The sequence below is a fragment of the Adiantum capillus-veneris genome, chromosome 4 (assembly GCF_014529385.1).
Source record: "Adiantum capillus-veneris isolate H3 chromosome 4, ASM1452938v2, whole genome shotgun sequence".
Lineage (NCBI taxonomy): Eukaryota > Viridiplantae > Streptophyta > Polypodiopsida > Polypodiales > Pteridaceae > Adiantum > Adiantum capillus-veneris.
In genome coordinates this window covers 22,666,744-22,679,721 of record NC_140934.1, presented here as the reverse complement: position 1 = coordinate 22,679,721, position 12,978 = coordinate 22,666,744, and the positions used below count along the sequence as shown (strand labels likewise).

Here is a 12,978-nt window from a genome sequence, read left to right as displayed (position 1 = left end):
GTGCAATCAAAATGACGAACGTAGATCATTGTATGCTTTGTACATGTTGTAACTATCGCAAGCTCTCGATTGCGATGGATATGTCCACGTCTTCACTCGCTAATTAGCAAACACAACTAACGGAGATAACTAAGGCCCAACACTCTCGTAAGTGCAATCGGAATGAAAACTTAAATCGTTGTATGCCCTGTACATGTTGTAACTTGAGCAAGCTCTCAATTGCAATGGATATGTGGGGTCTCCACCCTGTAATCAGCAAACACAGCCAACAGAGATACCCAAGGTCTTTTTTTGAGTCTTGGACTTATCAAAGTGCCACACTCTTGATACGGTATTTTGGGAGTTTTTAAGGATATATATTCAAAATACAAGGGTCTGCATACATTTTACACAGGACGTTCACGTTCATGGCGATATCTGAGGTGAAGCTCTGGAGCGACAAGCGAGAGCGGGAGATGTTCGACAATTACGCAGATTTGTTTGCGATCATAAAGACCACAGAGAAACTGGAGAAGGCTTATGTGAGGGATGTTATTCCCCCCGCCGAGTACGAACCTGCCTGTACGAAGCTCATCGCGCAGTTCAAAACGCTTTGGTCCTCACTCAAAGACACAGTTCCTGATGTGGAAAGGTTTATGAACACATACAAGATGGACTGCCCTGCTGCGCTCAACAGGCTTTTGGTTTCGGGGGTACCCGCAACTGTGGAGCACAAGGGCGCATCATCCTCTGAGTCAGGATCTGCAGTTGCGGTTGCTGAATGTGTCCAACACTACATTACGGCAATGGATTCCCTCAAACTCAACATGGTTGCAGTTGACCAGGTGCACCCCCTTCTTCTTGATCTTTTATCGTCTCTTAACAGAGTGCCCTTACTTCCAGCTGACTTTGAGGGTAAAGTCAAAACGCGTGACTGGATAGCCAAGCTAAATAAGATGGGTGCTTCTGATGAGCTCAACGACCAGCAGTCTCGGCAGCTTTTGTTTGACCTAGATTCATCCTATAATGCCTTCATCAATGCACTGCCGAGTGCATCCAAGTAATGTATATTTTAAAATGCAAAGATATTTTGTATGTTTTTCAAATCTGGATTAATTACCCTCAAGAAAGTTGCCAACTCTACTATTATTATTTGATTATACTTGTACAGACGATAATTCAAAAAGTCTCCCAATTGGCATGTTTGGACATTTCTAGTACTAGTTGATTAGATACTCCCAGAATTATATGACAATTGACATGTTTGGTCTGCTGTCCATGTAATAGTTGGATCTCTCATGTTATAGCAATGAAAGATCGGTCTTTATCATGTGGAGTATTTGAATTAGTAAGGAATCAAGTTTTTTCCATAGTCACATGGGGACGGGTCTCGGGGACGTGACGGGTCCCGAGACGGGGACGTGGCAAAACTGGGGATGGGCAAGGGACGCGTGTTAAAAAACACTTGTTCTATTCGAGACAACACTAAGAGCACAAGATTGCAAAGAGAAAGTAGGGTTTGCACTCATAAATACCAAAATATGACATGTGGTAAGAACACGGCGAGCGCCACACATGTTGACGTGATGATCAATCATCATACTCAAAGGGAAAAAAGTAATGAGTACAGGTGAAAAGTGGATTAGTAGAGTCTCGTGGGCAACATTGGCATATAGCTCAAGACTTTGAAAAGCCTAGAGAAAAGGTGTGGGGTCCCCTGTTCGCATCCCGTCTGCATGTGTCATCGGGGATCTGCATCCCGGGATGCGTCCCCTTTGCGTCCCATGTGAGGGACCTTTCTGCGTCGCATCCCCCCATCCCGTACCGCGTCCCCATGTCCCCTGTTCCGTCCCTGCCAAAAAGGGCCACGTCCCCGGGTCCCCTGTTTCTATGGTTTTTTCACCTTCTTATGTCCTTGAGGCTTGGTTTGCATGGCCAAAAGGTTAAGTTTCAGATGATTGCATGTTTCTCTAGTTCATTTATCTATGGTAGTTTTTATGAAACTCGAGTTTGTCTCATTCATGGTATACTCAAGTAATTTTGCATGTATATGTGTCTCTTTATTGTTTGTTTCACGCTAAGTGTTGAGGCCCTTATTATAGTTTGTATGTTCTAACCTTGTTGACCTTATGACGTTATAAATACTATTTGCTATCGATACTCAAATTTGTAAGTAGCTTGTTATGTCCAAATGTCTATAATGTCTTCTTGTTATGTCCAAATGTCTTCAACATCTTCAGATCATTAGGGTCTACTCTTAGGCACTGAAATCGTCTCTTTTCGGACAATATTATGAGGCCTTACTTTTTTGAGTTTGGTAGGTGTAGGATTTGGTCGGGGGAACTCCTTTTAGGCCCCAAGCAAAGATTTTGTACATGACTTGTGTGAGAAGAATTGTGTCGTAGGTAACTTGAAGGTTACTTTTATTGGCCTTAGCTCAAGAAGGATGTGGTTGAATTTGTGGGTACTTGTTTCGTATGTCAGAAAGAATGTGAAGTTTGGCAGACACAAATGGATTAAACTCCTACAACCTTTACCTATTCTAGATCGACCATGGGAGAGTACTGCTATGGACTTTATTTTTGACCTCCCAAAGACTCAGGGTAGGCATGATGGTATCTGCACTATTTTGGATATGTTCAGTAAGCAGGCTCACTTTGTACTCTTGAAGAAGAAGAAGAAGAAGGCCGATCATTTGGCTAATCTTTGTTTCAAACATCTTTCGCATTCATGGGATGCCTACGTTTGTTGTGTCAGACAACGACCTAGTTTGTTTTGGAGAGCAATGTGTGAAATATGGGTACACTCAAGATTGTCTTTATTGTTTTATCTGCCGATCGAGAGCAATCAAAGATTACCAAGTGAGTGGGATTGGACATGTTGAAGTTTTACATGTCTGAAAGTAAGTCTCAATGGGAGAAGTATTGCTGATTGGTAGAGTTAGCATACAACACCATTTGAGATGGTCGAGGGTGGCAAGAAATTTTTACCTATCTTGTGCTTCAAGGACAAGATCGTTTGGGCTTATTATTTTGTAAGGATCTAATCATAGCGTTTGCCAAGGTAACAATATAAGAAAGCTGTAGACAAGCACCGTCATGATTCAAAGTTAAAGGAAGGTGATTGAAAGCTTCTTAAGTTTGAGAAGGCAAGATTGAGCAAAATAAAGGGTAAGGAGAAGCTTTATCCAAAGCTTATTATGTGTTATTGTGAGGTGTCAGAGAACACGAAGTCAAAGGAGCAACTTGAGAGAGGGTGGTTCATCTGAACCTTTAAATACATGCCTTGAGTGTAGCTCCTACAGATTTAGTGTGTGAGCACACACAACATAGAGCTCTCGGGTAGTTGTATTCTCTTCTTATCAATACAAAAAGAAGTCCTGAAAGGGACGTGAGACTTTGGGGCCAGTGCATCTAGAAGTGGAGCTTTGTGGCTTCGTGTCTCGACTGCTTTGAGTTTTGAAGTGCAAGTAAGAAAGTTCTTGTTTGATTCGTGTGTTGTTGGGGATTTACCGTCTTGTCAGTGCCAAGTCAGTTACAGTTCCGAGGAAATGGAGGCATCGGCTGAGGCTGTTCTAACTTCTAGAGGCACCTGGACGGGCTGTTGCCATTACACTTGTCATTGGCAAACTACGTTTGCATTGTCAAGAGTATTTAGGGCAGGAGGACTTTTACATCAGCCTTTGAAAGGGTGTGACGTCCTCCAAGGAATCCCTTCGTTCCCTAAGAACAGTGCCGTGGTCGATTATAGGGCAAGGAAAGCCATCTTAAAGAATGAGAAGGGCAAAGGGATTGTATTGAAGGGCGAGTCTGTCCCATTGGTATTGGCTTTGACCGTTTCTAGATTAATGAAATCCAGTCTTTTTGTTTACTCGATTTTCTTAAAAGAACTCAATGATGATCAAAGGTCAAATATGTCTGACCTTGAAAAGGAACGACAAGAACTTCTCCAAGCTCAAGCTGACTGTTTTCCCTGAAGGCTTACCAGGAGAGTTACCTATTGCTTGTCCAAAAGATCATACGATTGATTTGACACTTGATAGTACACCATCGAATCGGCCATCTTACCGACCTAGCCGAGCCCAAAATGAAGAAATAATGAACAAGAACAGATTCCCCATTTTGAGGATCGACGATATACTCGACAGACTTTAGGGCTCTACTTACCGAATTGATATGAAGAATGGTTATCATAAGATCCGAACTGCTTTTGGAGACGTCTACAAGACAGCTTTCAAGACGACTTTTGGTTTGTATAATATTTGGTGATGCCATTTGGCCTTACAAATGCTCCGGCTACATTCAACCGCATGATGGATACGATTTTCGGAGAGTATCGATCATTTATGGGCTTGAGGTTTTTGGTCTAGCTTCTATTATTCCGAGAGATCCCGTGGATCAACAGGGTTGAATCTTGTGAAAACGAGACTGTACAAGAGGAGAGACACTCTGCTCCTTTGTCACAGGTTACCCAGATAGATTAAAGTCATTGATTTTCTTTTGGATTTTAGGGATACTGACGGGCTGACAATATTCTGCTGCTATCATAATGGTTACTAGCCAACAATTTTCTGCGACCGCCGCCGTAGATACCCCAGCCTGAGCTTCGTATCAGATATTGATACCAGTCTAGGCTTCTTCCCAGATACCGACTCTACTTTGGCTGGTCTTTGCTGACACTGAAACAATATCTGTGGTGAAAACATTCTCCGTGCTGATGGATTGAGGTTTGGTTCTGGAGTCTTCTCCAAGGTTTCAATGATGAGGGAAATGGATGCAGCTAGATACCAAGGACAGAATGCATAATGCAGGGATCGGGAAAAGAGATCAAGGTGATACTCCTTCCATGTCCGCATAGGATGCAAGTAGATCCTGGTACTCAAGATCTGGGTCCTCGTGTATCCGGTGTCGATCTTTCTTCAAAGGCATGGCAATGAAGATGGGATCTGGTCATAGTAACAGGGAATGGCCGTTTTCAGGTCTCCGTTCCCCGTTCCCATTCCAACTTCCCGTTCCGAATCACTGTTCCGTGTTTCAAACGTGAGTACCTGTAACAGGGAATGGCATTTTGTTCTGCATTCCCGTTCCCCGTTCCCGTTCCGGTTTCGCGTTCCTGGTAACTATGGATCATCTGGTAAGGCCATGGTCGGGACTCAAAGAGTCTTTCAGGAAAAAAAAACTGGAAGAGGTTCTTTGGGTTCTTTGGTTCAACTTGGGTTCTTGATGGTTCTTGATTCTTGATTCTTTTGGGGTTCTTCTTTAGGTTCCTCCCTTGAGTTCGCGAAGCTGAAGCACGCACAAAACTCTGATACCAATGTCAGGTGCATCAGAAGTGTTTAAGGATTTAGCTCAGATCTAGTACTCCGCACAAACACAAGGGACACTTTACTTCACTTGAAAGAACTGAACTGAATTGAAAGAAAGAGAGAGACAAGAGAGAGAAAAGAGACGACACATGGATGTCGGGTCCGAACCCTCAAGGGCCCCCTTGCTCTGTTGCCAGAGCAAGTACTTTCTTTCTTCTTGCACAATGCTGATACAATGACTAAATACTGAGATGCTAATGCTAATGAGTATTGACACTAGCGATGCTTTGTGGGTGATGTGCCAGAAGAAATGCCAGATGAAGATCAGCCAGAAGTTGAACTTTATGAGATCTTGATACCTGAGCAGATTTTGGCACATTAAGAAAGAAAAGTTAAGGAAAAAGTTGCACGACGCTATTTGGTGAAATTCAAGAACTATCCAACTATGGATGCGAAGTGGATGGAAGAGTGTGAACTTTTGGAATTACTAAATGTATTGCAGCTTTACCTTGAGGCCTTTGGGTTACAGCCCACGTATGCCCCAACCCAACGTGTGCAAAGGAGGGGTAATGATAGAGCTAGCACATCCAGTGTACTTATGGATTTAGTGTAATAGAAGTGTGCATCGCTCTTCAAGTGTTCACTTCTATAATAGATAGAAATGACAACAGTATGAAGGTCTCATTAAGTCATTTGTATCTATGTGTTATGACCTTTCTTGCGGGTACATGCGATGATAAAAGGGTGCTAACAACACAAGATCATCAATGGCATGTATACATGGCATGCAATCGAGGACGGTTGCGATTTCAAGAGGGGGGTATGTCACGAGGACTTGGCAATTGCTAACCTTAGTTGCTGGTTTCTTTCCGATGATTTTTATTTAATTTTTGGGACCCTCTTTTTGAAGTTGCAAGTGGCTAGACATTGTATGGCCAATGTGAAACGGCCGATGGTCGAGAGTTTCACCTGCAGACGGGAAAGCCTTGTCGCCACGAGTTGGTCGGGCCGACCGACATTGGAATCCAAGCAGTAAAAGAATGTCTAGGCTCAGTTCAAAGTCATTTAGGCCCCTCGCTACACTTATAAGTTGGTGGATATTAGGAAATTAACTCAAAAGAGGCAAACTGGACACATGGTGGCTCCAGATGCACTTTCCCAGTCTGCATGAAGAAGGGGCGCCCATTTCAAGAGAGGGGGCTGATTTTTGCTCAAGTAACTACAGTGTGTGTGTGAGTAGTGGGTGTAGGTGATCACAGCTTTAGTGGAAAGCTTGCCTTCTCCCTTGCTCTATGTAGCGTGACGATTTGCTCTCGCGCATCTCTCTCCCCTTGGTACATATGGTAATGCCCCACTAGTTGGGCTTCTCAGATGACCATGTACAAATCTGGGGGTTTTATGCGCGTTCGCCAAGGCAAGAGCCTTCTGAACAGGAACCGGATTAGCTAATTGCTAATCCCCCACAGGTACGCACAATTCCATCGCGAATAATTGTGAAAACGGAGAGTTTTCTTGTGTGAAAACTCGTCGTTTCAAAGGAGAACTGTCCCATTGTGTGCGGGAGCATCAGAGACACGCGTAGACGTGTTCGCTCTGCCCAAAATGATCCGAAACAGAAAATTACAGCCTGCTGTGTTTGTCTGCAGGTTTAGGGTATCGCACCTAAAATGCAGGACAACGTCAGGGGAGCCTCGGGATGCTTAAACAGAGCTTTGGGCACCTGACAGTGTCAAAACAGGGAATTACATCACGCTGAAATTGACCTGCAGTTCACTGGAAAGCTTCCTAACGGCAAGCGTAAGTGTCCTTGACGTACTTCTGACCTACAGAGGGTTTTGCGTTGTTATGTTGGCGAAATTGGGTCAAAAACCCATAGTTACTCGGAACACGGAATTGGAACGACGATGGGCCTTCCCACGGAATGGGGGAACGGCAAGGGGTCCGGAACGAGAACAACGCAGAAAGGGAGGCATAAAAAACACCCAAATAATGCAATTTTTAGCGTTATGTGTTTGAATACAAGTAGTATTAGAGTCCTTTGACTCTAATACTCACAAAAAACATGATTTGAAGACCATTCCACCTTGTTATGGCTTGATTGCCATTGTGTGGTGATGCGCGGTCATAGTACATTCACAAAAGACACAGTGCATGCTTGAGATAAAGAGCTTGAGAGAGGCTTCACTTCTTGAGACCAAGGGAGAGAGCTTGAAGCCTTGAGAGTTGAGGGCAAGCCCAAGAGAGAGAGCTTGAGAGCTTGAGGATAGAGCTCGAGGCACGAGCGCGAGGGTAGAGCTTGAGAGCAAGGAAGAGAGAGAGAGCCTTGAGGCTTGTTGCATTTGTGAAGGAAAGGGGTGAGGGGGGAGCAATTTATAAGGAAACACACACACCCAAAATCTGCCCCTTTATGTTTTCTTACCATTGTTGCTGTTCCGGCCCCGTTCCCCCTTGCCGTTCCAGTGACGCGTGGTCTGTCAGAACGTTCTGGGCCGTTCCGGTGATGCCTCGTCTGTCAAAACGCCCAACCGGTCCGGGCGGCCAGAATGTCGTTCCGACGTTCCAAGCCCTGGTAGGGGCGTTCCTCGGTAACTCTGCAAAAACTTGCAATTACAACAACCATGGACAGGTTTGGACTGCTTGGTGAGAGAGAGGTGAAAGTGTTCGGGTCGTCTATTCGCAATAAGAATAAAGAAATACCGAAAGGGGCGCTAGTTTTTGGGGCCAACAGGTTGTCGGCGTCTGCTTGGTAGCGCTCTAGCTTCCAAGCCGTGTGTGTTTGAAGTGTTAATTCCAATTACCGGTTTTATTTGCAAAGTTTCTCTGTCTCCTAAAGCCTAAAGTAAAGTTTTGGGTGAAAGCCAAAGTCTACTGTCCTACGGGCCGGTATCACGTACATGTCCAGGCCGGTCACAGTTGCATACCCTCTCTTGCACAACATGAGCATTTTTTACCATGTAGGCAGTTGTACGGCGTGAACCACCTCTTAGTTGGGTCACTTAATAAACACTTAATTTATTAAGTGACTTGGGGGCAATTTAATGGAATCGTGGGGGGCATCCTTATAGCTACTCGACCGAGCATGTGGCAGATATATAAGGAGGCCCAAGGCGCTCAGTAGAAGTAGAAGAAGAGCAGGGACACAAGGAGACAAGCACTCGACTGGCAGCACCTCAGGTTCTCTAGTGTTTTCTCAGAGCAAGAACCAACGTTTTCAGCCCATAGACATCAGCGTTTTCAGATCAGCTTGAAACCTCGCCGTACCGCACCCTTCTCGGTTGCAGATCCTCGTCGCATTGACCATTAATAGCAGATCAGCCCAGCGTTTTTGTTTCAGCCCAAGCAGTCAGCGCTTTGCAGATTCAGCCCAGAGCAGCTAGCGTTTTTGCATTTCAGCTTTGCATGCATTGGTGGTTGCAGATCCTCGCCGCAGTATTGCCGCAGATTGTAGATCTCTAGCAGAAGTACCTAGCGTTTTCAGATTTGAGCCTTGACATCGTCGTCACTGTGGACACCGTCGTCGTCATCGTCGTTATCAAGTACCACAACATCAATACCCATTAGCATCAACATCTCAGCATTTAGTCATTGTATGAGCATTTGTGCGGGTGTGCATACCCCAACAGCTACCGATCTTATATTCATGTGTCAATGTGATTTTATGACTTTTATTCCTCGTTTCAAATAAACTTTTTTTTATAATAAATAATAAGTGAAGAGTGCGTGCGAGAGCGTGTGTGTGTGTGCAGCAATGGAGAAGAGAGGAGACACAGGTTTGGGTGGACTCCAAACACAATAGTGTTAGGGTTATGAGTCCTTATTCTTTTGTATAGAATGAATGGTCAGTGTTAGTTCCCGGTTAGTGTCCGGCCGCCCAACACTCAGGCGCGGCACATTGGGCTTTACCACCCCAACAACCTCCCACTAAAAGGACAATGTGCCTTTAAGCTGGGGTGATAATGTATATATACATACAATACAGGTAGACAATGACCATGATTATCTACCCAATGCCCATGAGTACCCGACAATGTGCAAACCGCTCTGAAGGTAAGCCCTTTGTTAGAAGATCAACAGGATTCTCAGTGGTGTGAATTTTGGCAAGCTGTAATCGCTTGCCCTCAAGCACCTCACGAATGAAGTGATACTTCACATCCACATGCTTTGTCTTTGCATGGAACACTGGATTCTTTGCCAATTGTATAGCACTTTGGCTATCGCAATGTAATACAGGCATCTCAACATTGATTCCCAAGTCTCCCACTAGTCGACCAAGCCATATAGCTTCCTTGCAAGCTTCTGAAGCTGCAACATATTCAACCTCTGTAGTAGACAAGGTAACACAATCTTGCAAACGAGATCTCCATGAAATTGCACCTCCAGTGAATTCAAAAACATAGCCTGACGTGGACCTTCTCTTGTCCCAGTCTCCTGCATAATCTGCATCCATGTAACCAATTACACATGCTTCCTTTCTTCCAAAGCAAATGCACATTGCACCACATTGCACATGTCTTTTGTACCATTCAAATATCGCATAACCCCTTTTCACTGCCTCCCAATGTTTCTTGCCTGGATTTAACATATATCTGCTAACAACTCCCACTGCAAAAGCAATATCAGGACGTGTAGCAATCATAGCATACATCAAACTTCCAACTGCAGATGAATAAGGCACTTTTGCCATTTCAGCCTTTTCCTCTTCAGACTTAGGGCAATCATTTTTAGAAAGTTTCACATATGGAGGCAATGGAGTACTCAATGTCTTCCCCGTCTCCATATTGAAACGCTTGAGCACTTTAGCAATGTACTCAGATTGAGACAGATAGACCAATTTCTTGCATCTGTCTCGCTTAATGCGCATGCCAAGGATATGGCTTGCTTTACCCATGTCTTTCATTTCAAAGTTTGCATGTAACTCTGACTTCAAAGCTGAAATCTCATCCTTGCATTTCTCGGCAATTAACATATCATCCACATAAAGGACCAAAATCAGCAAACTACCATCTTTAGCTCGCTTAATGTAGAGGCAATGATCCATATTGCTACATTTGTAGCCTTGAGAGAGCATGAACGAGTAGAATTTACGATACCACTCCCTTGACGACTGTTTTAGACCGTAAAGAGTCTTTTCTAACTGACACACCAAGTCTTCATTGCCCTTCTCAACAAAACCTTCTGGCTACTGCATATAAACTTCTTCTTGAAGATCACCATGCAAGAACGCCGTCTTGACATCCATCTGGTCAAGTTCCATGTCGTCTTTAGCAACCAACGCAAGTACACACCGCAAAGTAGTCATCTTGACAACCGGAGAAAAGATCTCATCAAAGTCAATACCCTGCTGCTGCTTAAATCCTTTAGCAACAAGCCGTGCCTTGTACTTGGGTTTATTATCATGAGGTGTAATTTTCTGCTTGTACACCCATTTGCATGGTAATGCCTTTTTACCTTTAGGCAACCGAACCAACTTCCAAGTTTGATTCTTATGCAACGAGTCCATTTCTGATTGCATAGCTTTCTCCCACTTCGCCTTGTTATCCATTGACATGGTTTCCTTATAGCAGGAAGGCTCTCCACAATCTGTCAACATAATGTAGTCCAATGAGGGAGTAAATTTATCAGGAGGCCTTGAAACTCTTGTAGACCTTCTAATAACTGCTTGAGCCGGTTGTCCCTCATCAACATCTTATACTACAGGAGGATTTTGCACTTGTTGTCTGACATTAGGCATTTCAGCCCTATTGTGGACAATTCCATCTTCTTGGAAGATAACTCGCGTGATCTCCACTGTATGCACAGGCTTCTTATGCATCTGTTCTTCATTGAAGTATACGTCATTGCTGCGAACTATCTTTTTAGCTTCAGGATCCCATAACCAAAATCCCATCTCGCCAGGATTGCCATAGCCAAGAAATATGCATTTCTTTGACTTAGGAGCCAACTTACTTCGAAACTCCTTTGGAACATGGCAATACGCTTCACAGCCAAAGACTCTAAGGTGCTTGTAAGAAGGGGGCTTCCCAGACCAAAGCTCTTCAGGTACCTTCTCATCTAAAGCCTTGTTAGGAGATCTATTAATAAGATGGACAACAGTTGCTAACGCTTCCGCCCAAAATCCATTAGGTAACTCTGCATTAAACAACATGCAACGTAACTTCTCTTGTATGGTACGGTTCATCCTCTCAGCAACACCATTTTGTGGAGGGTTATATGGAGCAGTCAGTTGTAACCGGCCTGTTAACTTCAAAAAGGGCGGTAGACTTTACTTCAAACCTTGATTTAGCTTTCACCCATTATTAGTCGTCTATTCTACCTGTGCTATAATGACACAAGAGAGGGGAATGGGATACAGATGCTAGAATACATCTGTATGCGAGTCAGACACCAGATTGGCCCCTAAATAGGCGCCCCTTTTGGTATTTCTTTATTCTTTAACAGAGGGAATAAAACCTGTGATTTCCTACAAGCTGTCCCGCATAATTCGGGCTGAATTCCATCTGTTTTGGCCCAATTTCGGCAGCATAACTGTACTAGGACCCTTCACATTCAATATTCCCATGCATTGGATGACTTTCCCGACGCATACGGACACTTTGCAAAACCTGGTGAGAATCTGCAGCGCGCTGAATTCTCTGTTTTCTGCCCCGAAAATGCGCAAGATCACCTGTACAGCGGTCCCCTTGCGTCCCCGAACCTCCTGGGGGTATTAGGGTCCGTTTAGGGCCAAAACCCTAAACCTGCAAAAATACACAGCAGGCTGTAATTCACTGTTTCGGGCTCCGTTTCGCGTGCCGGTCGCATCCGTAGCAAGTCCTCGAGCTCCCGCACCTGTAGGGCTACTTGCCCTTTGAATCGGACGAGATTTCACACGTGAAACCTCTCCGAATCATCTGTACCTGCGGGGGATTAGCCGCTAGCTAATCCAGTACCTGTGCAAGAGGCTCTTGCCTCGGCAATCGCGCATGAACCCACACAACTGTACATGGTCAATCTGATGAGCCCACTAGAGGGGCATAACCATAAAGAATAGGGGAGAGAGAGAGCAGTGAGAGGTATGCAGGTCATGACATCCTGCACCTCACTGTACATAGAGGGTAAGCCAGCACTCCATTGAAGCTCTCCCACTTGTGACAGCACTCAAAAACGAGCTCATAGCTAAAAATCACGTTTTTGCCTTCTCTTTAAGTAGTAAACTGGCCTCAGAGTGCCAAGTGTCACTCATTTGTGCATTTTCCCACTTTAGATCCTCGGGTCTAAAATTATCTCACCTGCAGCCTCTGTTGACTTGGCCACAGAGTAACAAAATGATCCCAATGTCAAACTGCACGTAATGACGCGAAGACATTTTGCCGTCCAAAATAGCAGTCCCTAAAATTTAGGAGTTTCTGCCATTACATTCTTCTAGGTCATCTGACCCTCTTTGTACACTGCAGCCACACCCAAAACTGAAATGTAGCCTATGTAGCAAAGGATTACGCTTTGGCTGGCCAATGACCCCACTTTGGCTAACCATAGTCCTTGTCCAACCTTAGTGCTCTTTAGCCCTCAAGCCCGGACTCTCTCTGAACAGTTCCACACTGGCTATGCAATGCAGGGCAGTTAGATTTCCAGAGGGGTGTTTCCAAAAGGTAAAACAAACGAAATTCCCCAAAGAAAGAGAAAATAAACAAAAATGGAATTGCCACTGGCTGGTG

The 12,978-nt window shown here is 44.4% G+C and overlaps 1 protein-coding gene across 1 annotated transcript; it reads left to right on the top strand.

Annotated features, from left to right (window-relative positions):
* The first annotated feature begins 360 nt into the window (after positions 1-360).
* Positions 361-1,190, top strand: LOC147458862 (vacuolar protein sorting-associated protein 28 homolog 1-like). Its single transcript, XM_086509709.1, has one exon. The coding sequence runs from the start codon at positions 408-410 to the stop codon at positions 1,041-1,043; it is 636 nt and encodes a 211-aa protein (XP_086365835.1). The 5' UTR covers positions 361-407; the 3' UTR covers positions 1,044-1,190.
* Positions 1,191-12,978: the final 11,788 nt, after the last annotated feature.